At 35.1% G+C, this 24,250-nt stretch overlaps 4 protein-coding genes, 1 long non-coding RNA gene and 1 other non-coding gene across 10 annotated transcripts; 3 read left to right on the top strand and 3 right to left on the bottom strand.

Moving 5' to 3' along the window:
• Nucleotides 1-789: 789 nt before the first annotated feature.
• Nucleotides 790-3,250, bottom strand: LOC123192144 (RPM1-interacting protein 4-like). The gene is made up of 5 exons (XM_044604591.1): nucleotides 3,245-3,250; nucleotides 2,051-2,144; nucleotides 1,783-1,961; nucleotides 929-1,135; nucleotides 790-876 (listed from the first exon to the last, which is right to left on the bottom strand). The coding sequence occupies exons 1-5, from the start codon at nucleotides 3,248-3,250 to the stop codon at nucleotides 790-792; spliced, it is 573 nt and encodes a 190-aa protein (XP_044460526.1).
• Nucleotides 3,251-4,016: 766 nt separating this feature from the next.
• Nucleotides 4,017-6,366, bottom strand: LOC123192592. The gene is made up of 5 exons (XM_044605195.1): nucleotides 5,840-6,366; nucleotides 5,221-5,670; nucleotides 4,835-5,135; nucleotides 4,622-4,747; nucleotides 4,017-4,517 (listed from the first exon to the last, which is right to left on the bottom strand). The coding sequence occupies exons 1-5, from the start codon at nucleotides 6,242-6,244 to the stop codon at nucleotides 4,507-4,509; spliced, it is 1,293 nt and encodes a 430-aa protein (XP_044461130.1). The 5' UTR covers nucleotides 6,245-6,366; the 3' UTR covers nucleotides 4,017-4,506.
• Nucleotides 6,367-8,204: 1,838 nt separating this feature from the next.
• Nucleotides 8,205-11,602, top strand: LOC123192385. Of its 3 annotated transcripts, XR_006496864.1 has the most exons (6): nucleotides 8,205-8,368; nucleotides 9,032-9,146; nucleotides 9,245-9,368; nucleotides 10,094-10,162; nucleotides 10,911-11,048; nucleotides 11,279-11,602. It is a non-coding gene; the product is annotated as an uncharacterized LOC123192385 (long non-coding RNA). The 3 variants fall into 3 exon arrangements; XR_006496862.1 differs by having other exon boundaries at nucleotides 10,094-11,048; XR_006496863.1 differs by having other exon boundaries at nucleotides 10,094-11,048; nucleotides 11,267-11,602.
• Nucleotides 11,603-13,167: 1,565 nt separating this feature from the next.
• LOC123193491 (E3 ubiquitin-protein ligase COP1-like) lies at nucleotides 13,168-18,438 on the top strand. 3 transcript variants are annotated; one of them, XM_044606511.1, is made up of 13 exons: nucleotides 13,168-13,705; nucleotides 13,812-13,889; nucleotides 14,062-14,217; nucleotides 14,495-14,779; nucleotides 14,959-15,116; nucleotides 15,280-15,345; nucleotides 15,666-15,744; nucleotides 16,107-16,262; nucleotides 16,341-16,439; nucleotides 17,085-17,189; nucleotides 17,465-17,644; nucleotides 17,862-17,972; nucleotides 18,054-18,438. In XM_044606511.1, exons 1-13 carry the CDS (start codon nucleotides 13,394-13,396, stop codon nucleotides 18,093-18,095), a joined length of 1,827 nt encoding a protein of 608 aa, XP_044462446.1. In that variant the 5' UTR covers nucleotides 13,168-13,393; the 3' UTR covers nucleotides 18,096-18,438. The 3 variants fall into 3 exon arrangements, 2 of the variants coding, with proteins under 2 accessions (XP_044462446.1, XP_044462445.1); XM_044606510.1 differs by having other exon boundaries at nucleotides 13,170-13,705; nucleotides 18,050-18,438; XR_006497092.1 differs by lacking the exon at nucleotides 18,054-18,438 and having other exon boundaries at nucleotides 17,085-17,277.
• Nucleotides 18,439-19,683: 1,245 nt separating this feature from the next.
• Nucleotides 19,684-19,816, bottom strand: LOC123193780. The gene has a single exon (XR_006497142.1). It is a non-coding gene; the product is annotated as a small nucleolar RNA snoR111 (small nucleolar RNA).
• A 993-nt stretch (nucleotides 19,817-20,809) lies between these two features.
• LOC123193197 (protein CLMP1-like) lies at nucleotides 20,810-23,832 on the top strand. The gene has a single exon (XM_044606012.1). The coding sequence runs from the start codon at nucleotides 21,092-21,094 to the stop codon at nucleotides 23,417-23,419; it is 2,328 nt and encodes a 775-aa protein (XP_044461947.1). The 5' UTR covers nucleotides 20,810-21,091; the 3' UTR covers nucleotides 23,420-23,832.
• The last annotated feature ends 418 nt before the right edge of the window (nucleotides 23,833-24,250 follow it).

The raw sequence follows: 24,250 nt of genomic DNA, 5'->3' as shown, positions 1-24,250 counted from the left end.
AAAACTAACATTTGAATTTATAAAGATGTCCTTTTGAAAGTTTAAAAGAAGAGAAGAATATTTTTAGAACAAATCAGACGGAATATCATCATATCATGTCATTTATATATTTTTCAAAATTAAAGGTGATCTGAACAGAACCAATATGACTTGAATCCATTATTCAACTTTAACAAATTAAATTTGAACTAAAACTTCAACTTAATAATTTATCTTGAATTCGATTTATTTGTATCTTCAATTATACTATTTATCCTATTGACAATGTTATTTATTTTTTTAATAATATTATTTATTTTATTGATAATATTATTCATTTTATTAACAATTTTTTGATAACATTTTATATTAGTTCAAACAAATTTAAAATGAATATTATAAATTCAAATTGAATTCAAACTTTTCTTGAGTTTGACTTAGTTTCAATCTATCTTTAACCAAAATGAGAGTGCACAATATAAAGAAACATTGTCCTATTTTTTCTTTTCTTTTCAGTAAAGATAAACAGGAAGAGATTACAAAATATATTGTTAAGGAATGAAATCTTAATCGTTTGTGTTCAATTCTTGATGAGAAACACCGATGCCATGCATGAATTCGCCCATCAACCAATAAGCCACTTGCGCGAAAATAGACAGCAACATGTCTTGCATGATATTACAAAGACGTTATGAATATGAGAACCAAGGAAATACCGAAATAGGGGTGCATGGGTCCAAATACGCTGCTGAAAAAGCTGAAACTGAAAACGGAACTGACCGGGGAACAAAAACCAGCATGGACAGGCTCCTACTTGGTCCGAAATGAGTCAGTTATGGGTAGGAACCGAAACCGAAACATAAGGTCTCCGGTTTCTACAGGGACTTCTGCTCTCCCCTGTCAAAAAGGATAATAGAAAAGATTGCACGAGTAGGTGTGACATGGTTACCTTTGATTTGGAGGGAGAAGCTGCAGTATCATTACTCTGACCATCTGCAAGACTTATTGCTTGTGAATTCACAGTTGGGAACCTGGTAGGAAAAAGTTGTTTCTCCTCCTTCACTTTGTTGAATTTGACAGTAAAACGTTCACCTGATTTCGGGTCAGCTTCATCCCAAGCCCCAAATTTGGGTACAAAAGCTGTTCCATGATGCCGCTGCAACCCATGAGCTCAACAAAATCAGAAGTAATTAGCAGTTGAGAACTAAATTGGTCGTATTGTCATCTTCACTGAATTGAACTATAGATTTTATCAGGGAAAAAAAATTGAGGATATGCTTAGATATCCAATTGATTGTAAAGAAACTATAAATTGCATTCCTTGCACTAATTTAAGAACTGGGTACGATTACCAAGCTCTAACTTATCACGAGAAAACTACGTTTTACCAAAATGTTAAAGAAAATATTTAACTGCATGATTGGTTTTTTCTTCCTATTATTTGGTAATCAGAATATATAATATTTTGATATAATAATCGATTAATTATCAAAATATTATATATATTTTGATAATTTAAAAATTCATAAAATATTTAATTAATTTTGCCTTACCATCTTTAAACTTGGTAAAATACCTTTACATATAAAACATTGGTCCTATGTTTATTCCATTGGAAATTTGCCTAAGGGGTAAACCTGTATGTGCCCTAGTTGCCATTATATTTTAAGTTTTGGTCCCACTACAGCAATAGCAGATAGAAGACATAATTTAGATTTTGACTTGTTAAAACCTATAGGCTCTAATTTTTGCGGTTTCATCAGTCGGATAACTTCCACTTCTCTGCCTGGAGTGTCCATGTACTGATGGATAGAAGCTGTTACTTCCTCTGCTGGGACTCTTCTTTTGATCAGATTTTAAAGGTCTGTGACCAGGCTTTAGATGTGAATAATCAGAATGGCTTTTATTTCCAGATTCTGACCTGATACTTCTCTGTCTCCTTTGAGGATTGTGCCCCACATATCCCTCAATATTGTGTTTTCCTACTGAAATGCACTTATCAGAATCAACACGTTGGGAATCATCATCAACTTCCAATTCTCCTCTGGTTCATTTGGGTTCATCCTCAAACCTGCTTTCTCTTTGCGTGCATTCTCAAAGTAGGTTGTGTATAGGATATTATCTTTATCCCAGTTACCAATTTTTGGGACATGAGAATGTTTCTGCTGCCAAATCAATTACAATCCACAAATTAAAGTAACATTACAATGAAAAAATAAGAAAGGCACTTCAGCCTTTGAGTGATCGAGTAGAACTCTAAAAATAGAACTTATGACGGCAAGGAGAAGCTTAAAACTAAATTTGATTAGCGTCTGGGGACACTAAACCTTCATTTAATGGAGTGGTAAGACCATCCCATCGCAGTGTGTAAATAAATAAGACCTTTATTTTACCAAAATCTTTTCTAGCCCTGTATTTCCAGATTTGACCTCAAACTTTTGCCTAGTTTCTCACCTTTCATTTTGAGAATGGTACTAACTTTGGGGACCCACAACTCAAAAATAGAGGTTAATATTAAAGAGGCTAATGATAGATAAATCTCATGTTAAAAGTTTATAATTTCTTATCATCACATTTCATAACTTTAATATCTATATAGGTTAATTGTGCGTTAGTTTCTTATTACTCTTGACAAATAATACAAAATCAATATCTTTACTCATGTCACATAATTATAATTAAAAGATGTGATAATGACTCCGATACCAAATTCTACGAAATTAGTTGCTGAGAATAAAAAACCCAAAGTTATATATACCCACCCGTCATTAAAAACCTAAATTTTTCTATGTGAAATTTAAATTTTATACTTTGCACTTGGGCGTAGCATAGACAAAATACACTTACTTGCTATAAGTGCTACAATGATCCCATCAACGCATGTTAGATTTGGGAAGGTTCATGAGCGATTCATCCTAATTTGTTTTTGGGAGACTGATGCATAGTTCTACCTTGAATCACAAAGACAGCTCTAAACATAACCAATTGTAATTTTAAGTTTCATGGTGTCATCACCGGTAAAAATTAGAAAGATGCAGCTACGTATCTACTTCGAATTATTAGTTGACCCGAAAGCAGTAATTAAAAAATAAATGAAAACACCAAAATCAAACCCCAACCATAGAAGAGCCCCTTTCATTGATCACAGAAACTTTTTTGAATTAAATACATGAGAAATTCCAATCAGAAAATTAAAAACAATTCTATCCTAAGTATCAGCTAAACAATTTTCATAATCCAAAAAGCTTATTATAAGAACACTTACAGCCATTACCATATTTCGATGGTTACAAAGTTCATGTAGCCAATCAAAGTGACGACCCTAAATAATCCAATGACCAGAGTCCATTTCATTCAAAGATACCGAATATTTTCAAGGAATTCGCATGAGTAAGCCCTTTTTGTCTTCCTCTCCACAACATGTTCTACCTCGTCTCTACCTGGTCTTCTATGAACTTTCTTCCCGACTTCCGCCAGAGTTTCAAATGCGTTCGCACCTGGGCTCTCTTTTGACTGTGACACGCGAGAATATATTGCAGCAAGATAAATAATAAAAACAAAGAAAGTGGAAACCGAATTAAAATTAATTTTTCGTGAGCTCTCGTGAACCGAACTCATACAAGGTAACATCTCAAATTCAAAAAAATCATTCATCTAATTGAGAGTCAATTAGGTTCGAAATTAATTTAATTTTGATTTGATTTAAGTTAAATTTAAATTCAAAGACTTGAAATTTGAACTTGGCCTCTTTCTTTCCAAATCTTCAACCCACACCTCTCCCCTTTCCAACCATGCCCTTGTCATTATTGTTGCGGTTTTGTTTACAGGTTTTATAAGTATCGGATTTAAAAACATCGGTGTAATGATCTACCTAAATCAATTCAATTTTCACTAATTTTGAGAACAACTCTAAACTATCAGACCAATGTAATTATTAGAAGTTCTTTCTGAATTGTCTATGATTGTGATAAACAGTTGACAACTTCTTCTTTCTTGTAGTAACTTCAGTTTATAGTATTAATACTAACACTGAAATATGATTCAAGAAACCCCAAATTAGGAATAAAGATGTTATTTTCTACAAACTGTGAGAAGGCAGAATTCAGGGCTATTTCATCTGCTGCTATACATGAGAATTTCAGAAACAAATGTAATGATGTGAACCTTCAAGCTACAACATGGTTCTTGAATCTTGAGACATTATGGAACTCCTGCTTTCTTACGGTAAACTCGACCCTTTTTTTCTCATATAGTAAAATGATCAATTTCCCAATTAGGCACAATAGAGCTGCCTCACAATCTCTGCCTCCAACAAAATGGACGAAGTCAGATTTCTGTTACCTATCCACTATAAAGATATTGTTTATTTTGGAATCTTTTACTTCTGGGTATCATATTTTGATAATTGAGGAGCTCACAAACGACCAACTAATCTTCCGCTAACATTAATAACCTCAAATGATATGAGATGAACATGTTTTCAACATCTCTTTCGCGTTTTATCAAGATGTGATTTGTCTGGACGTATTACAAGTTCACTGGCAAAATAAAAGAAAAAACAACAGTAAAAGTTAGAGAAGATCGTTAAGAGTATAATTCTTCTTAAACAATTTCATTCATAGGTGAAAAGATTGAGAAATACCAAGTGTTTTATTGAGCAACCAAAGCAATAGAGCTAGTTCAATCCCAAAAATGGTGTGAATCCATGTTCTGTCTAGCATAAATCCATACAATGTAATACCCGCTTTGTTGTTTTCCAAATAAGTCACTGCAGCACAGGCCAACAATTTGATAATTACCACTACCACACCTCCGAATTATGCAGAAACTAGACAAGGAATGCGTTTTCACTGACCTAGAGCTTGCCTCTTCTGGAAACATATTGTATGTGCGAATATAGGAAACATTCTGGTGTTATCTATATCATCTCCATCTTCTTCCTCATCATCTGATATGCAATAAGCATCGACCGGAAAGACTTGGGAGGAAGCAGTCTGAGTTGTTGGGGTCTCACCATCCAGGTCATCAAAGGAGTTGATTGTGGCACAGACATGCCATTTTGCAGCAAGGCTTGTAATGGACTGTGCTTTATGTGTGATCTTTGTTGCACTTCGCAGGCATATGAAGAGTCCTGTCACCAGGCTAATGGAGCAGAGCTGCATCAAGTGTAATAGGCAATTATTAGAAGAAGAATATTAGATTGTTAATTATAATGAAAGGAGCTAGAGAAGGAAGGCTTACTGCTAATTCTCCTGCTTCAAAAATGTTGTTATTGGCACTGGACCGGATGGTCATAAGAAGAGATATGGACTGACTTGCCGTGACCAAAACTAGAGACAACAAAATGAAAGCCCGAAACCGATGGCTTATAACCCTGAGATTTCTTCTGATTTTGAAATGCTCTTTCAAGATTGAACCAACCTCAGTTTCTTTTTGAAAAACTTGAGCAAAGTCATCCATTTTTATAATTTGCAGATAGCAAATCAGTTGGTACAATATGCAGGCCAGTATATAAATGGCTATCCGATAAAGCCATGACAAGAGCTGCAATGTGCACACAATAATGTCACTGGCATAGATGTTTATGTAGTAGGGTATTTCTGATGCTCCAGTGGCATACCACCAAATTCTGTAGGCACACTCAAACGCAAAACAGGGAAGGACAAAGGTACAAAGGAGCTTCATTGATCTCTGCAAGACATATAAATTCACATTAATATTGATACAATAGAATGACCAAGATCGCAATTTCATCCATTTACATTAAACTATGGGGGGCTCACAGCCCAGATGGCATTTTAATGGAAATTATTTAAAGGCATCAAACTGAACAGATTCATATGGCGAAGTAGAAACATACTCTAAGTTGTGCTGCATATCCTTGTTTAACCTTTTCACTTTCTTCAGGCAATTTATCAAGAAACAGAAACCGATTGACTCCATATTTCCGAGCCCAAAAAGAGAGACTTAAAAACGAGATCGTTGCAAAAACAGAGAGAGACAATTGGACGATCGTGTCATAAGGTCTCTGGTGATTCTTATCACATGTTGAACACAGAAGAAAAAAATGCGATACCAGAGGAGAGATAATGGCGAGAAGAAAGAAGATCGACCATGAAAGAACAGCTTTCCAAATACTAGATTGATCAACACAAACCCATTTGAGACAAGAGGTAAAGCTCTTCAATTCAACTCCTGGATAATCTAAGCGGGTAAAAATTGCCTTGTTTCCGGAGATGAGGAAAGATGGCCCTTCATCTTCCATAGTTTAGGGAACTTGAACTGGAAGTAATGAGAATGAGAGTCTTGGAAGAATACATATAAGGAAGAAGAAAGAGGGTTGCTTGCTTGTGAGGTGAAGGTGGCTTAAACTATTCTTTATAAATTGAAGAAATTTGAGTAATCTATCACGGAAATCATGTAACCTTTGTGAACTGTTTGTGGGACCTGTTCGTGGAACAGGTGACCCATGGCTAACCAGTCTTACCCACCTGTTTGGTGAACAGGCGATGCCCCGTGCCATACTCAATTCGAATTGAATTTATGCTCCGGTTGAAATTAGGCATTTTAAATGAGAGGATTAGCTTGATTTGAGATCTATTTTTGTGTAAATTTGAATATCTCATTGATATATCTTTTACAAATATAATAATATTTTCTATTCTATTTATATATCTCTAATAATATTATATATTAATTTAAATTAAAAATAATAGTTACAATATGAGATTAAAACTAATCTCATATTACCAATCACAAGGTGGGGGTCATATGATCACCTATCTACCATCACATGATGCAAAGGGTACCATGTCTTTTTAGATCTCTGTCGTCCATAACTCAGCGGGAGAGCATCACATGACAAGCAATTTGTCTTGAGAAAACTAATCATTAAATAATAATTCAAATTAATTATAAATTGATAATTCACCAACCGCTTGAGTTGAGTTTAGGGTACACGTCACAATCTCATTGGGGATGACGTGGACAAAAAACCACCGTTCAAAGCCTTTAATTTAGAGAAGTAATTACGACTCTGCTTCTAAGTTTTAACATCAAATCCAGGTTGTTTTTAATGGCCCTGATTTGGATTTTAATTTATGTGTCAGTTTAAAGTATATTTAGGGTGACAATTTTCAAAATGTCCCCAAGGACACGACATAAACCATTTGGGGTTAAGTGAACTTTTTTTTACCATAAAATCTAATTTAAATTAATCTGGCACAATTTAAATTAAATTGAGTAATATTCATATAGATATAAAATTAATTTAAACTATCTTGAATTGATTTGAATATTTTAAAAAATTATTATTATAATAAAATTTGTTAAATATAGACTGAAAAAATATTAAAAAACAAATATAATATTTAAGTACATTTCTATATAGTAATAATTACTTTGATTAGTGTTGGTTGTTAATTAAATCTTTTATTTTATTTATTGTTGTGAGAATTAGATTTGCTTGTTAATATAATTAACATATTTTAAAAATTTTGATATGTAATTTTGAGTAATTTATAACTATTTGTAAAGAAGTTAATGTCTTTTGTTTATTTGGTTAATGAGGATAATTTGAGAAAAAAATTAAAATATTAAAATCAGGCAAAAGTGTAAAAAGAGTGAAAAAGTAAATAATTTTCAATTAATTTAGTTAATGTCATGATTAAATGGAATATGTTTTTGTTTGTAATATGATTAATAAATTTTGATATAATTATAATTTAGAACAAATTAAAATTAAAAACTTTTAACCTGGAATTAAAATCAAAACAAACATGATCTGAATACAATTAAATAGCACAATGTATCAAGTCTACCTACAAGTAGACACCACCAACTATCTGCCCGACTGACCACATCGCCTGATGGTACTCCTGAACGGGTTAACCCAGCCGAATCAGTCCTCAATTGGTGAGCGATGGCAAATTGAATCCAACATCCCCTGCATGCCAATGAATTGTACGAACCATATCGGCCTGTGACATGACAGCCTGCAGCACAATTAAGGATTGCTGCCACACCTTTCTGGACTCTTAGTGGATCAACCAACTATATCATATTTTTTTATTTATTTATGGACCGTGCTCAAAGGTCCTGGTAAGGTCCATGGGCCTTGCCGAAATCGAGTAGGCAGACCGTGCCGCAAACGCAAACTTTTAGTGATTTTTGGAAAATATTGTATACCTCTATAAAATTATAAAAGACATCTGAGTAATATTACAAATCATTTATGGTTCCAGAACCGATGATGAATTATATAAGCACTGGAATGGAGTTGCAGCAATGGCCAAAAAAGGAACAATTCAAACCAGTAGGTAGAACCGAAGTTGCGGAAGATTCGTCATGGATTGTCAAGTTTGAACAATCTGTCAATATTTTTCTCACGGTATTCTCTGAGTTTTTTCATTTTTATGCTTAATAAAGCATCTTCTGTTTGATTATGAACTATCGATCATTCAGGATTCGGTGATAAAAATTCTAGATACTTTGTACCGTGAGAGAGAATTTGTTAGGTTCTTTGTACTGGCCTTATTTTGGTGAAGTTTTTGATGCTTTAATTTTACTATGTAGTGCCAATTTGTAGGTGCAAGGACTTGTGACAATTAGTTTCTCCAATTACATATTACACTTATGGCTGTAAATGAGCCAAGCCGCTCGCGAGTTACTTGTAGTTTGGCTTGATTATTCTCGAGCCAGTTACTAAATCTTACATTCTGATTTTGAATATGAGGTTAATTAATAAATATGTAAGCATAAAGGTTAGCAGTAATTTCTTGAGCTGAGCCTGAGTCCTCTCTTTCCCTCTTGAGTTTGAGCTGTATGACTACTCCACTGAGCCAAGTAATAGTTGACTTGGCTCTGTTCATTTGCATCCCTAATTGCACTTGATCAGGGGAAATTAATGTGTTTGTGAACCTTGCTGATTGATTTATGTGTCTACTGAGTGGTTGAAGGACTTTTGTTGGGTAGTTCCATAGTTGTTTACTTGCATTGTGATTAGTTGTGAATTGATGCTAATTTTTTTTTGTTATTTTTTGGTTAATGGCAGCTTTGATCTCGGTTGAGCATATGTATAAGAGTTCTGGTTGGTGGAGAAAAGCGGATTATTTGAAGTCCATTTTGCTGAGAGCTGGAATGAGATGCATCACTCGATTATAATGGAGGTAAGATTTTAAATTATCCTAAAATTTTTAAGTTATACTTTTTAGTGTAATTTTTCAGGCAGACAGTTTTTCCTAAGAGGCTTGAACACTTATGGCAGGCAGCCTGTGGTTTTCTCCAAAATGCATATGCTATTTGCATGTCCGGTTCTCCATTCATGATACACATGTTGGTTGAAGTTTCCTCAACCTAATTAGTGGGAGCATAACATCAGTGAAGTTAAGGTAAGTGTCAAAAGATTAGACAGATGAGGAGGAAAATGAATCTTACCATTTAGAAACACGATTGAAGCCATTTAAGTGGCCATTTCCTTACTAACTTGCAAACACATATAAATAGGGTTGGATCTGAATTAAGCTGGTTTGGTCTTGAAAACCAGTTTGATTCAGTTCAAATTCATTTAGGTCAAACTCAAGTAGAGCTTGAGTTGGAAGAGTTGACTTGCTTATAAAATTAAACTAAACTTGAGTTAAAGGAAGTTCGGCTTGATCTGACTCATAAACCGGGTGATTGTTTGATTTGGTTCAAGCTTGACTCATAACTTAATTCAAGTTTTGTCAAACAATTTTTAAAGCAATGTTGTTTTGCTTTTATTGGGTAGTCAATGGCATGCAAGTTTGTGTACTTAAATTTTATGGTCTAATTATACATTCTCAGATCTTATCTCATACATCATTGGCCTGCTGGTGTAGTTTTCTGAATGCCTGTAAGAGCTTTTGTTCTATTTTGAAATCATGTTGGAGCTAGAAGACTAATTTATGTCATTTCATAAAATTCTGGCCCAGAAAAGAGGGACCTATGCTTAGTTTTTTCTGGTCATTACTCCGAGATTACTTGAAAATTCACACAAATACTACAAGTATAGATGTTAAAGGTGATCTAAGAGTAGGCTTGACAAGATTGTACCATCTAGAATTTGATTAACTTGGTTGATCTATCACTTTTGCAGGTCACTTTTCTGACTGCATGGAGAACCATGCTTTTGAAACTTATGACAAATTTATCAAGGCCCAATGAGGTAAAAAATTTTAATGGATATGTCAGTAAGTTGCATTTGTGCATGTGTTGCTTCTCGACACTAAGTTAAAAGCAAAAAGCAAAAAATCCCAAATGCAGTAAGACTCTCGCTTCTTGGCAGTAGAGAGTTTCCTTTAGCCTGCATCTTGCAATATGAAATAGAGATCAAAATGTCTTCATAATATATAGGGCATGGTGGTGTATCTTTTGTAGTATCAATTTGGTCTGTTCTTTCTCTTTACTTGAGGCAAGAGCTCATGAGCACACCAAGCCATTCAACATCAAGCTTGAGTTTGACTCATTTACACTGCAAGTTATCCTAATATGTGGGGACATATGATGTTTTATTTGCACAACTTTTTCATGTAAATTTGACTTGAAGACATCACTAATGAGTCATTTCCTTTTATATTGCTACAAGAATTTCTTTTGTTTAAAAAGGATGAATAATAGTAATTGACATTAACAGAAATTGCAGTGCCCCCTGATTTCCTCTTTTATTTTCTTATCTGGAGGGTGACTCTGAAGATGAATCTGGTGGTGTCATTTCTGAAGCACATCGTGAATGAATTGTAGATTGTATGAAAAAAATGATAAATTCCATTGAAATTAGCGACCAATGGCAGAGTTGTATATGGAGAAAGAAACAATACAGATCAATGAATACAGTTTGTTGAAAATTTATGAGGAGATCACATCAAAATTTCCCCTGGTCCTCGCAATTATTAACAAACTTATTATTTTTACAGATGGGCGTTCCAGGAAGTTCTATTTGATTGCTATAGGCGTTAACAACATTTATAACCGTGGGGTCTCGCTGCACAGCAGAGATTCAGGTCCATGGGGATGAGGCGACAGCATTTTGGCTCATGTATACTCTGCCCTAGGTAAGTTCCTTCTAAATCATACTGATGTTAATTTTTGAAGCAACCAACCGTGTTGAATATGATGACTAATAATATCAGTTTGTAACTTGTAATTTGTTCCTCTGAGATCCCAGTTCTATATGTGACTTGACAACGTCGTGTCATGTATGGCATCTTATTAGCCTTATATTAGCTGGTAATCAAATTGTGAGGACATTAAATTTCGGTTCTAATGTCAGATGTCTAAACAGAAACAGAAGACGCAGATGGATGATCCATCTACCCATTATGGATAGATTGGTTAGTCTTAACCATCGGTAATCTAGAGTCCGGATCAGCTTCCTATGAAGAGAAGATTTCTATTGTGAAATGGGAAATTAGAGGTGGATCTGCTTGGAATGAATCTTCAGCTCGGTTTTAGTTTGAGATTAGCTTATTTGTTCATCTAATGAATTATTTATGTTATCGACAACATTGTTCATCCTTTTAACGACATTATTTATGTGGTTGTTGACCCGCTAATCATACTATGTATTAGCTCCAATTGGTTATTATAACTTTGATTCAAACTTAAACTAATCTCAGATATAGTTCGGATTGAATTCATCCATATGAGAAGTATAATGTATGTTCTACCAGGTCGGAGTTGCCAAATGCTTCAGCCTCTGTTGAGCTTTCAAATATAACATAATCCTGAGTTGCCGCCTGGGTGTATCAGCCCAAATTGTTCAACTTCAAATTAGCCAAGTCAAATTCTTATTGATTTGATTATTGGAGTTTGAATTATTTTTAAGATATTTTTTTGTTTGAGAAATATTTTATTATTAAAATTAGAGGATTATTTTAAAGATAAATTGTTTTGTAGATTTTATTATGTTCGATAAAATTTAATAAACTGATTAGGCATAAATAATTATTGTATTTGGTTAAGAATAATAAAAAATATTTGTATATTATTTTACTTAAATATCTTTAGATATATTATTTTAAAATATTTTTTATATTATTTATTATATTAATTAAAAATAAAATTATTTTTGTCTTAAAAAAATTAATAAATATAAATATAGTTATAATAAAATAAAAATTACTTTAATAATTAAAGTGAAATAATAATCAAATTATCTTTTATACAACTTATTATATTATTATTATTATTATTAATAAAATATTATTTTATTATTTATAAATTAAATAAAATAATATAAATAATAAAAGATATACCACCTAACCAATCTTTAATGCTTAAAATCAAAGGCATCCTAAAAGCAAATTTAAATATCTCCTCATCAATTTGAAGTTGATTCTTCTTCTGGGTTCGGACTTCAGAAGATTCTCTCCGGTGGGTGAACTTATAAAGAAAGAGAAATAGGCCGGATGCAACCGATAAAATATCTAGCGACAGCAAGTTAATGCTTCCGTTCTCTCATAAAGACACCAAACTGACTGTATGTTAAGAAGTGCGTTTTGAAAGCTATGTATGCGCGTAAGAGGAGACCACAACCATTAATGCCGAGTTGCGTAGTCAAATGAAACCATGCGTTTCTCGCCTTTCGCTATTTGCATAATAAATATAATATAAAGATACATCCTATTCATAATAAAATTATTTTATATAAGAAATCGTTTTGAATTAAATTCAAACAAAAGCTAAATTAATATCAGCTTAAATTCAAGATAATTCTTTGGAGATCAAGATTAGTTTATCAAAATTAGTGATGTCATAAAAAATATTATTAACAAGGTAAGTTTTGATATATTGACACGGGTGAGTCATCAACCACATTCAAATCGAATAATGATCTAAATCTAAACATGCTTAGATCATGTCCACCCTAATTGCATTATTAGAAAATGCTCTCGAGGAAATAAAATTGATCTATTTATAATCCTATGTAAGATTACTGTGTGCGAATCAAGCTGCACATAATTTTTCCTTTAAAATATTACTTATTAATGCACTGCTCACGTGTCTCCATTTTTTTATTGTCAGTCAAATACTTGAAAAATTCCACGAACCGGAGGAAATCAAAATTGAAAACAAAAGTTAAAAAATGTATTGCAACGTCGTCGTTTCATAACGGCACGAACGAACGACATGCCTTCTGAATAAAATCGCCCGCCTAACGTGGGCCGTTTTCACCCTCACAATCACAAACCGTCTTTCTCTTTCTCACAAACGTTGAACCAATTCTCTGGTACCATGTCTATGACTAGTATATTTATAACCAAACCAAACTTCTCTGTGTGCACAAGCTCGGCATCATCGTCTTCATCCTTCACTTTTCTTCTCCTTCACATGAAAAATTGAACACCGACTAAAAAAAATTTTAAAATTCAAAATAAAATTTATATTAAGCTTCGGAATGGTGGAGTCTCCCATGGCTGGCGCGCTAGTTCCAGCTGTGAAATCGGAACAACAGCCTCCGTCGACGGCGGACGCGCCTTCGCAACCACTGCTACAGGTGGTGGAGGAAGAGAAGGCGGAGACGGAGACCGATAAGGATACCTTGTGTCCGATATGCATGGAGATTATAAAGGACGCGTTCCTGACGGCTTGTGGACATAGTTTCTGCTACATGTGTATTTTCGCTCATTTGAGAAACAAAAACAACTGTCCTTGTTGTGGTTATTTCTTAACTACCAAACATATTTTCCCTAATTTATTGCTTAATAAGGTTAGCACTTAGTAGCTCGCTCGCCATTTTCGTGTCGTTTAACGATAATTTTACATATTTGGCTCGAGAATTGAATTTCGATTTAATTTTGAAATGAATGTTTTAGTTATTGAAGAGAATGTCTGCTGCTCAAGTAGCGAAGTTTGCATCACCAGTTCAACATTTACGTCAAGCATTACAACAGGTCAGTTAATTAAGGCAAAAAAAAAAAAAAAAGCAATTAATATAAGTTAGTTAATGTGGATCATAGTTTTGATGTGTGTGTTTAATGTTTGTGTTGTAGTAAGCTTGTAAGTTGTAAGTGTGATTGGTTGATTCATTTAATGGAGTGACTCTCTGTTTGGTTTCTTAGTCAGGGTTATGAAGTGTCAATTAAGGAGGTAGATGGCCTATTGGCTTTACTTGAGGAGAAGAAGAGAAAGATGGAGCAAAAAGAAGCCGAGACCAACATGCAAATTCTACATGAGTTTTTGTATTTTCTACGGAAGCAAAAGCTTGCAGAGCTCAATGAGGTTCGTTAACTTATTTTTTATGCGGGTTAGATTAGTAGTTTCTTTAGAAGTAAAAGACATAGTGTTAAAGTTGGTTTAGAAACAAAAAATTGTAAATGAACTGTGCTTGCGGAACTATTATTAATCAATGAGAAGCCTCTTTATGTTTTCTATTGTAATTGCTACATGTGCTTATACTGTCTTATTTAAGATTTTCTTTTATACTTGACAATTGAGTTTTTGCTTAAGCTTTGTTGATCTGATTTTGTGGTTTCTTGGTCTTTTTAATCTTTTATAGATTCAAACTGACCTTCACAGCATTAAGGAGGACATGCATGCGGTAGAGAGATATAGAAAAGAAATACACATGGCCAGAGAGAGATGCTTGCTAAAACGAAGGACACTTGATGATGTACAAGGGTGCCCAGGTTCATCGAAGTCACACAATTCACAGAAGACTGATGAGAAGGCTCAAGTAAGCTCTCAAGGTGTCCAAATTAGGGATGTTTGTGGTGCGTCTGATTCACAGCATGTTACTCAACTTGGACTGCCTACTGCAAGAAAAAGGCGAGTCCAAGCTCAGGTATTTTTTTCTTGAAAATTGGTAGAGTTTTGATTTTTCTTTTTGGCCAAGTTGCCTGAAAAATTCTTGGCATAGATCCAATGTTCCAACACATGTGCTCTCAAATCTCAAATTTTAAAACAACTAAATTATTTATTTCCATCTGACCAAAATGGTTCTTGGTTTCTATTATGATATAGTTCAATGACTTGCAAGAGTATTACTTGCAAAAACGGCGGCATTGGACCAGACTATCACATAAACAGGGAGAAATGGACAAAAGCACAATAAGTAAAGAAGGATATAATCCTGCTCTTAAGGATTTCCAATCCGTGCTAACTAATTTTACACAGTACAGGTGAATGATTTCTCCATCAATGATTTTGTTTTTCATAGTTCAGTTTTATTGAAGAAAAACCTTTGTGCTACACTTTTTTATTGTGTTTATTGTCTGTTCTATTATATTTCCGGTAAACCCTCTGCTTTAGTCACTTATATATTCTGTTTGTTGTTCAAATTAGTCGATTGAGGGTCATCGCTGAGCCTAGGCATGGGGACCTTTTCCATGCTGCAAGTGTTGTCTCGAGGTGAGTCAGAATGTAATCATTCAATACAATTTCAGTTAATTTATTATTTATGGTTCTGAAAATGTTTTCTGGCATCTATCTTTTTGTGAGACTTGCTCAATTGCATTGGCTATTAGGTGTACTATTCTGTTTGTGCAACTGTTAGTTTATGTTATGTTTATGACAAGTGTTTAATGAATGATTAATTCAACATCCTATTTTTGATAAAATTTGGATAGAAATGACTGTAATTGAAATTCTTTCTTTGGAAAATTCTCCCAGCCTTTCATAGTAAATTATTACAGCTACCACTCTCTAATTTTTTAAATTCAATTTTGCAGTATAGAATTTGATCGTGATGATGAATTGTTTGCTACAGCTGGAGTTTCAAGGCGCATTAAGATTTTTGAATTTTGCTCAGTAAGTTTTTGACATGGTAGTCTGATTTGGTGCAGTGACATGTGGATTGATGATTTCAGTTCATATGTGGAAATGCTTGTGGAAGTGAGATTTTCTATTATCTGTATGGCTGGCAATGAATCATGGCATCTCTGTGATGGGATGGGCACTGTTGTTATGGACCATCTAGAGCATACAATATATAAAACTGTAACCTAAGTAGTATTTCAAAATCTTGCTGCTTAAGATGAAAATTATCTGCTTCTTGCTTGAGGTTGCTATGCAGTATGGGGCACTGTTATTACTTTATGTTGACTCATGTTGCATGTTTTTGTGATTACTGTTATTTGATTATTCAATACCTGCTTATTTCATTGCTACAGGTGGTGAATGAACCAACTGATGTGCATTATCCCATTATGGAAATGCCTACTCGAGCTAAACTTAGTTGCTTGAGTTGGAGCAAGCATACAAAAAATCACATTGCTAGCAGTGATTATGAGGGAATTGTAACTGTCTGGGATGTAACAACTCGTCAGGTATAGTTCTTAAATATATCTTTCTTTTAGGTACAGTGGGCCACAAGCTCATGCATTTTGATTAAACTTGCATTTCAGAGTGTGATGGAATATGAGGAACATGAGAAACGGGCTTGGAGTGTTGATTTTTCATGCACTGAACCTACCATGCTTGTATCTGGTAGTGATGACTTCAAGGTACTTGTGCAATTGATTTCCTGTTAAACATGAATTTAAGACTTGAGGAATGAAGAGAGCACATATTGGCCTATTGATGTAAAAGCTGTTGACAATCTGAGGGCATGACTTTCAGCATGTCATAGAAAGTAGAGGAAATAGAAAAGATGAAAATTTAAATGGGAACTTCAGCCAAGGCAAAATTATTGATGTATATCTCCCTTTGGTTGCCAATCATAGCATTTGCAAACTATAGCTGCGTTCCCTATATACCAAAGGGTGTGTAACTTGCATCTTTGTCGAGTTAAGCTATTGCATTCGCTAAGACATACATAAATTAAGCAGAGTGGGCAATTGTGAATATAATCATCAACAATTTTGTTAAATTTTACATATTTCTCAAAATTAAGGATTATATTACTACTATCATGAGATTCAAAGTTATGGGGCATAGCATTTCTTTGTATTTCTAGTTGTTTGTTTATTTAATTGCCCAGATCTCTGCATGGATAGTCTTTTGCATCCAGAGTCCTACTGTTATATGCAATAGCTATGAGTCTGTTGAGTGGGCATTTACTTGCTGGCATAATTTATTTTACCTGGCTTCAGATGATACCGTTTGTTGATTTTTTCAAACCAGTTTCTCTGTTCATGTTTATTTGACAGGTTAAAATCTGGTGCACTAAGCAAGAAGCAAGTGCTCTTAGCATTGATATGAAAGCAAATATTTGTTCTGTCAAGTATAATCCAGGGTCCAGCGTTCATGTGGCGGTGTGTGTGTCTCCCTTAGTCTTTTCTACTGGATTTTTGTGTGCACTGACAGTTTTTATGCGGACCATCCTGCAGATTCTTTTGAAAAGTATATGAGCTTAATATCTTTTGAAATTTGATGTAAACTACAGTGTGTATATTTTTCTTGTATCCGTATATGATTGATAAAGGCAAATTAATTCTGTGAAGTCTTTGCTGAGTGGCTTTTTCTTCTCATTTATTAACTTGTTGAAAAAAAAAAAATCATAGTTAAGGAGTGTTTCAAATTTTTGCAGGTGGGTTCTGCAGATCGTAATATTCACTATTATGATTTAAGAAATATTAGCCAGCCACTGTACGTGTTCAGTGGTCACAGAAGAGCTGTTTCATACGTGAAATTTTTGTCTAGCAATGAACTGGCTTCTGCATCTATTGACAGCACATTGCGCTTGTGGGATGTAAGAGAAAATTTGCCAGTAAGTTATCGTCCTTCAGCAATCTCTTCCAGTTGAGGGGTCTTTATCTTGTTATGCTCATTGTTCTTCAAACTACATTGATCATTACTTGTATTATCACATTCATTGTGCAGCGCTCTACATATGACTCATCTTTTTATAGCATAAAATACTATATTCTCGAATATAGGCCCCTGAAATACGAATTACAAATGTTTTATGTTTGCAATTTTCTCAGATACGCACTTTTAGAGGCCACACGAATGAGAAAAATTTTGTGGGTCTTTCAGTAAACAGTGAATATATAGCCTGTGGTAGCGAAACAAATGAAGTGTTTGTGTATCACAAGGTCAGGAATCATTCTAGTGATCAGTTATTTTTCCATCAAACATGGAGAGTTATTTAGTTATGCCGGTTCTTTTGCAGGCAGTCTCCAAACCTGCAGCTTCCTACAGAGTTAGCTCTGATGTAGATGATGTCGATGACAATGTGGCATCATATTTCATCAGTGCAGTTTGCTGGAAGAGTGATAGCCCTACAATGTTGGCTGCAAACAGTCAAGGAAGAATTAAAGTGCTTGCACTCACAGCCTAAACGGTCAAATCAAAATCAAAAGCAATCAAAATTAATTTTACGGTCAAGATAGTAAATCTGTATATGCCATTAAATATGAAATAGGTTGATTAGCAAAGATCCCAGGTTCACTTAGTATCAAATATTACTGTGTATCAGCTATATGGTTCTCAAGCCTTTGTTTTATGGTTTCTTTATCTTAATATGATTTAGAAGTATAGATTTAGAAAATCCTTCATTAATTTTATGACTGTTAGGCTGCTTACAAATTTTTAAGCGGTTTCGGTAGCTTTCATGTGGACCAAAAAAACTTGTAGATATGGAGCAGCGTAGATGCTTAGAGAGAATTACGTCTAACTTCTGAAAATGAAGTTCAAAGTGGTTATATTAGTAGACATTTATGATTCATATATGTCATTCTCAAGCTCTTGTATTGGTGTTTATTATGGTTGAATTCAGATGCCAATAAATAAGGGACAGGGATTAAGTTTCTATCCCTTTCTTACACCAAACTAGACCTGGGCAAATGAAGGCCCAGGGCCGGACCCTTAGCGACAGGGATCGGCTCAATCCTGTCTCCAAATATAGGGCTTAGATCTGGCTTAAGCCTAGGGCTTATGCAGAGGCTTGACGGATCAGGTAACTTTTTAAACGGTTCAAATTGGGTATGATTTTGTTTGAGTTTTCTTCAAAAGTCTCAAAATATCAAATTTTGTAGAAGTTAAGCGATTTGAATGTTTTCCTAAAAATGAGAAGGATTTGGAGGTATTTGTGATTGTGGGGCTTAAGGGAAAAGTGCCAAAGATTTTTTTTTGGGCATTTCCCCACCAAACGATTGACTACAAATTTTTTTTTAAAGAATTGTAAAATTTCAAACTAAAATTTTTATTGGGCCTGATCTGGAACCAAGGATCGATCCCAAGCTTGGACCTGAGCACCCTCTCCCTAGACCTAGACTGATTCGGCCTAAAGGAGTCTTGAGTTCTTTCTAAACCTAATTCGAGTTCAGGAAGAGCCAAATTCAAGCCAATTGACATTACTGACAACCAAAATCAAACTAAACGAACACTCAATTCGCCCCTAAAGAAAGTTTCACATCAATATACGGTATCTAAATTTGAAACATTCATTTTTTTCCATAAGATATAACGAATCATCCTATCCTATCATTGTAAACGGGGGAAGGTACTTAAACTATGACATATATTCTTTTCTCTGAAAAATTACACCAATTTTTGTGTCAATTGTGTTATGATGATGCAGCATCGCACTCGGTGTGTTGTGGGGGGCTTAAGAAAGATGCAAACATTGTGCCTGTCGAGGTTTGCCGAAGCTAAACCAGGGTATCAGAACTTGCCCGTGCCATTTTCTTGTTCGAAAAGATAACCAAAAAAATGTGGTATAGAGCTAAGAATATAAGGACAAAGTATAACAAGCTAGATCACCAGATGAAGAATATAAGAACAAGAAAATAAGAATAATTTTGAATGTGGACGAGCAACAATCGAATCGTCAATCAAGGGAAGTGACGACTGAAACGATATCTCGGCCGTTGATTTTGTTGTACCTCACTGTTCTTCCCAAATGAAGAGACATACGAACTGTCCTCCACTCACCATATAGAACAGAGGTATAGATTTAAAATTTGTTTTAAAAATCAAGGAATTTCCAAGAACAGAGTCGCCAGGCACAAGAAAATTATACAAAAGATTCTACCAGGGTGCTCTACTGCTGTGCTTTCTTTCGAGACTCGGGGTTGAGTTGGGCATTTATAGGGAGAGAACTCACAAGGCAAACCCTAGACACTTGTTAATTTACCGAAACACCAGTAATAGCTATGGGCTTCTAGTAAGTCCTAATTATTGGGCCTCCAACTTTGCCCATTGCCTCTTAAATCATGTTCTCTATTTATTGAAGATAGTGTTACTTGATCCAAGTCCATCCTAAACAAAATGCAGTAGAAAATTAATTCAAATATAAAATGATTAGTTTTAAATTTTGTTCGAGATAAACAAGTTAAATTTTAAATTTAATTTATTTAATCTAAAATAAATTCAAAATTAAAAAATTAATATAAATCTAATTTTAAATATATATTTATTTATGTATTTAAAATAAATATATAAAATATTATTTATATGATCAACTCTTTTTAAAATTTTAAAATTTTTTATAAATTTTTATTCCAAGATTAATAGATTGAATGAGAATTGTTTTAAATAAATAAAATAATAATAATACTTGTATATCAACAACCGGTATATATATATATATATATATATATATATATTATATGATATCATAATTTTAAATTATTTATAAACTAACACCTAATATCATTATTTATACATATTATTGGTAAATCATATTTCTCAAACTGAAAGTAGTTTTTATTGTTGAAACAAAAATATGAAATATATTGTACATCATTTTTCTCTCATTTACATTTACGATAATCCTGGTGGTGGCCCCTGCGTAAGCTGATGTATATACCAAATTTTGAAATGTCATTGTCGATGATTGATGGAAATTGTCTGCAAATCGGACGGCTGAAAAGGAATTTGACCTAAAGATCGAGTAAATCTATTCAAGTAGGTAGTGGATTTATCTAGGGTTTCATCTCCGTTAAGCCCCACTTTCCATTGCCCAACATTTCTCTGAACTCCTATTCTGCCCTCAAATTCAGCTTCTGAAACTTCACTGGGCATCACCCTATTAACGATTTCCAAAGTAAATAGCCTAAAGTTTTAAGCTTTATAATTTGTAAGTGCATCCTTTTCTTTCTTTTTTTTTCTTATTTCTTCCTCATAAAGGTAAAAATTTTCCTTCAAAACGGTAGGATTGTTTCTTCAATCTTATTTTGATTAGATAGAAGGTTAAGTTAAAAATTTTTATATGGGGAAGTCTGGAGGAAGAAGGAAGAAGGGCGGTTCAAACACAAACCAAGTTTCAGGTGACAATTCAAATGCAAATGCTAATGGTGGTTTTGATATGGACTCTTCAATCTTTTTGAAGAGGGCTCATGACCTTAAAGAGGAAGGTAACAAGAGGTTTCAAAATAAGGATTATGTGGGTGCTCTTGAACAATATGATAATGCTCTTAGGCTGACTCCGAAAAACCACCCTGACCGGGCTGTGTTCCATAGCAATAGGGCTGCTTGTTTAATGCAAATGAAACCTGTGGATTATGAAACTGTGATTGCTGAGTGTACTATGGCACTTCAGGTTCAGCCTAGGTTCGTTCGAGCTCTTCTTCGGAGGGCCAGGGCGTTGGAGGCCATAGGGAGGTATGAAATGGCGATGCAGGATGTTCAGGTGTTGTTAGGGGCTGACCCTAATCACCAGGATGCTTTGGAGATTGGTCGACGATTGAGGACTGCATTGGGACCTCGCCAGGAGGCTCAGCAGGATCTCCAGAGCCGCCCATCACCTGCTGCTCTTGGAGCTTCTGCTGTTCGTGGTGCTCCAATCGCTGGCCTTGGGCCTTGTTTACCTGCTCGTCCTGTAGCAAAGAAGGCTGCAGCTTCACCAGGGTCAGTTGTATCTCCTACTAATAAGCTGGAGAAGCCTCAAATGGATTCGACTACAGAAAATGGTACTGAGACCAAAGTCCAGTTGCCAAAGCTTGTGTTGAAGCCATCAAATGGTTCTTCAAAAGCTTCTGGCAATCCAGGCAGGAATAATCAGACTGAGCAGTCTCTATCTTCATTGGTGCAATTGCCTGCACGTGGACAAACTTTGGAGGTAGCAATTAAGTGGAGGCCATTGAAGCTCGTTTATGATCATGATATAAGACTTGCCCAGATGCCAGTGAATTGCAGTTTCAAAGTGTTAAGGGAGATTGTGAGCAAGCGTTTCCCTTCGTCAAAGTCAGTTTTGGTCAAGTATAAGGATAATGATGGAGACTTGGTAACTATTACCTGTACAGGGGAACTGAGGCTGGCAGAGGCCTCTGCAGACAGTATTATGACAAAAGAACCAGAAACTGATATATCCGAATCATTTGGTATGTTGAGATTGCATATTGTCGAGGTAAGTCCAGAACAAGAGCCACCATTGCTGGAAGAAGAGGAGGATAAACCTCTTGAGAGTGAGGGAACTAAGGGCGAAGAAAGTGGGTCTCATTCGTCTCTTGGTGAGTCTGTTCTGGAAGCTGCTGATACTGAGATTGACAAGGCAGTGATAGAAGCTCCCAAGGAGAAATTAGGAGTTTCAGAAGATCCTGAGAACAAGGAAGTGGAGATGGACGATTGGTTGTTTGAGTTTGCTCAACTATTCCGTATGCATGTTGGTATTGACCCTGATGCTCATATTGACTTGCATGAGCTTGGCATGGAGCTCTGCTCAGAGGCTCTTGAGGAGACAGTTACCACTGAAGAAGCTCAAAACCTATTTGACAAGGCTGCCTTAAAGTTCCAGGAGGTGGCTGCTTTGGCTTTCTTCAACTGGGGAAATGTTCATATGTGTGCAGCAAGGAAACGAATCCCCTTGGATGAGTCTGCTGGAAAGGATGTTGTAGCAGCACAACTTCAAATGGCTTATGACTGGGTGAAGGAAAAATATTCTTTGGCCAAAGAGAAGTATGAGGAGGCGCTCTTGATCAAACCTGACTTTTATGAAGGTCTGCTGGCATTGGGCCAACAGCAATTTGAAATGGCCAAACTTCATTGGTCTTTTGCGCTTGCTAAGAAAATAGATCTTTCAGGGTGGAATGCTGCTGAGACACTTCAACTTTTTGATAGTGCAGAGGAGAAGATGAACGCTGCAACCGAGATGTGGGAGAAACTAGAGGAGCAGAGAGCTCTTGAGCTAAAAGATCCTAATGCAATCAAGAAGGATGAATTGTCAAAGAGGAGGAAGAAACAAGGAAGGGGTCTGGATGGGGAGCCCTCAGGAAGTGGTGAGCTTTCAGCCGATGAAGCTGCAGAACAAGCAGCTGTTATGAGATCACAGATACACCTTTTCTGGGGTAACATGCTTTTTGAGCGCTCCCAAATTGAATGCAAATTAGGGATGGATGGTTGGAAGAAAAATCTTGATGCGGCTGTTGATCGTTTTAAACTCGCTGGAGCTTCAGAGACTGACATTTCCATGGTTCTGAAGAATCATTGCTCCAATGGAGATGCATTAGAAGGAGATGAAAAGAATAATCAGAATGTAAATTCTGGCGTTACTGATGAAGCTGATAACAAAAATGTTGCCGATCAAGTATCACAGAATTAATGTGCATGGCGACTGCAACAAATATTAACATGCATATACAAATCACAATCATGTACCTGGTAAAGAGAAATTGCATTCTACTCTCATTTAAGGTTGGCTTGCCTTTAGGAGTTGAAAATTTTTCGGTACCAGTATTAAGAAGTATAATCAGAAGATTTTGGCTTAGGGGTCTCCCAGTTAAATAATCAGAAGATTTTGGATTAGGGGTCTCCCAGTTAATTTTCAGGGTGACTGGTTTACAAAATTGTTTGCAATACCGATGAGTTTCTTATAAACAGTTTTATGTACTTTCAGGTTCTGATTTTTGGCCTTGCTGCCCCATATTTGTTTTCATGTGATTTATTATTGTCATGCTTGATGTTTTAAAGGGTGTGGCATATTCATTGTGAAGAGTGGATGTTGCACTTTTGAAATTTGTTTTCTTTAACCTGCTCTTTACCTTCTAACTTCTGGCTATTACTTCTTGGGATTCATCAGGTTAATTCTTAAAATGGGATGTGTACAATTAGGAGGCCATTGTTGGAGATTGAGCACCATTAGAGCCTTAATGAATGTTTCCTGCATCATTTTGACTCAATTAGGGGGCAATGCCTTCTCTCCCTTCGAGAAGAAAGTGTTGATTATTGATCATTGATTTGATTGCCTCATCATTGATCTTTACATGGGCCAAATGGCTACGGCCTCTTGGTACATTAGATTGTTCATTTTGTCACCAGAAAACTTGTTTTAGTTGGATAATTGATTTGCCTTACCAAAGTCCACTAGTTGCAGGTTCGATTATAGGCAATTCAATAGGCTTATCAAAGAGGTAAATTTGTCTAAATCTTTGTC

The sequence above is a fragment of the Mangifera indica genome, chromosome 12 (genome assembly GCF_011075055.1).
Source record: "Mangifera indica cultivar Alphonso chromosome 12, CATAS_Mindica_2.1, whole genome shotgun sequence".
In the NCBI taxonomy this organism is placed as follows: domain Eukaryota; kingdom Viridiplantae; phylum Streptophyta; class Magnoliopsida; order Sapindales; family Anacardiaceae; genus Mangifera; species Mangifera indica.
The sequence above is the reverse complement of the archived record's forward strand: the minus strand, read 5'-3'. Positions and strand labels throughout refer to the sequence as shown.

Coding starts and splice junctions, on each gene's coding strand:
- LOC123193491 (XM_044606510.1), top strand. CDS start 13,394: ATGGTGGAGTCTCCCATGGCTGGCGCGCTAGTTCCAGCTGTGAAATCG. Junction 13,890..14,061: donor TACGTCAAGCATTACAACAG/GTCAGTTAATTA, acceptor TTTCTTAGTCAG/GGTTATGAAGTGTCAATTAA. Junction 17,190..17,464: donor GGTCCAGCGTTCATGTGGCG/GTGTGTGTGTCT, acceptor AAATTTTTGCAG/GTGGGTTCTGCAGATCGTAA.
- LOC123192592 (XM_044605195.1), bottom strand. CDS start 6,244: ATGGAAGATGAAGGGCCATCTTTCCTCATCTCCGGAAACAAGGCAATT. Junction 5,671..5,839: donor GATATGCAGCACAACTTAGA/GTATGTTTCTAC, acceptor TATGTCTTGCAG/AGATCAATGAAGCTCCTTTG. Junction 4,748..4,834: donor CCAGAAGAGGCAAGCTCTAG/GTCAGTGAAAAC, acceptor CCTGTGCTGCAG/TGACTTATTTGGAAAACAAC.
- LOC123192144 (XM_044604591.1), bottom strand. Junction 1,962..2,050: donor TGCACGCAAAGAGAAAGCAG/GTTTGAGGATGA, acceptor GCATTTCAGTAG/GAAAACACAATATTGAGGGA. Junction 1,136..1,782: donor GTAACAGCTTCTATCCATCA/GTACATGGACAC, acceptor CATGGGTTGCAG/CGGCATCATGGAACAGCTTT.
- LOC123193197 (XM_044606012.1), top strand. CDS start 21,092: ATGGGGAAGTCTGGAGGAAGAAGGAAGAAGGGCGGTTCAAACACAAAC.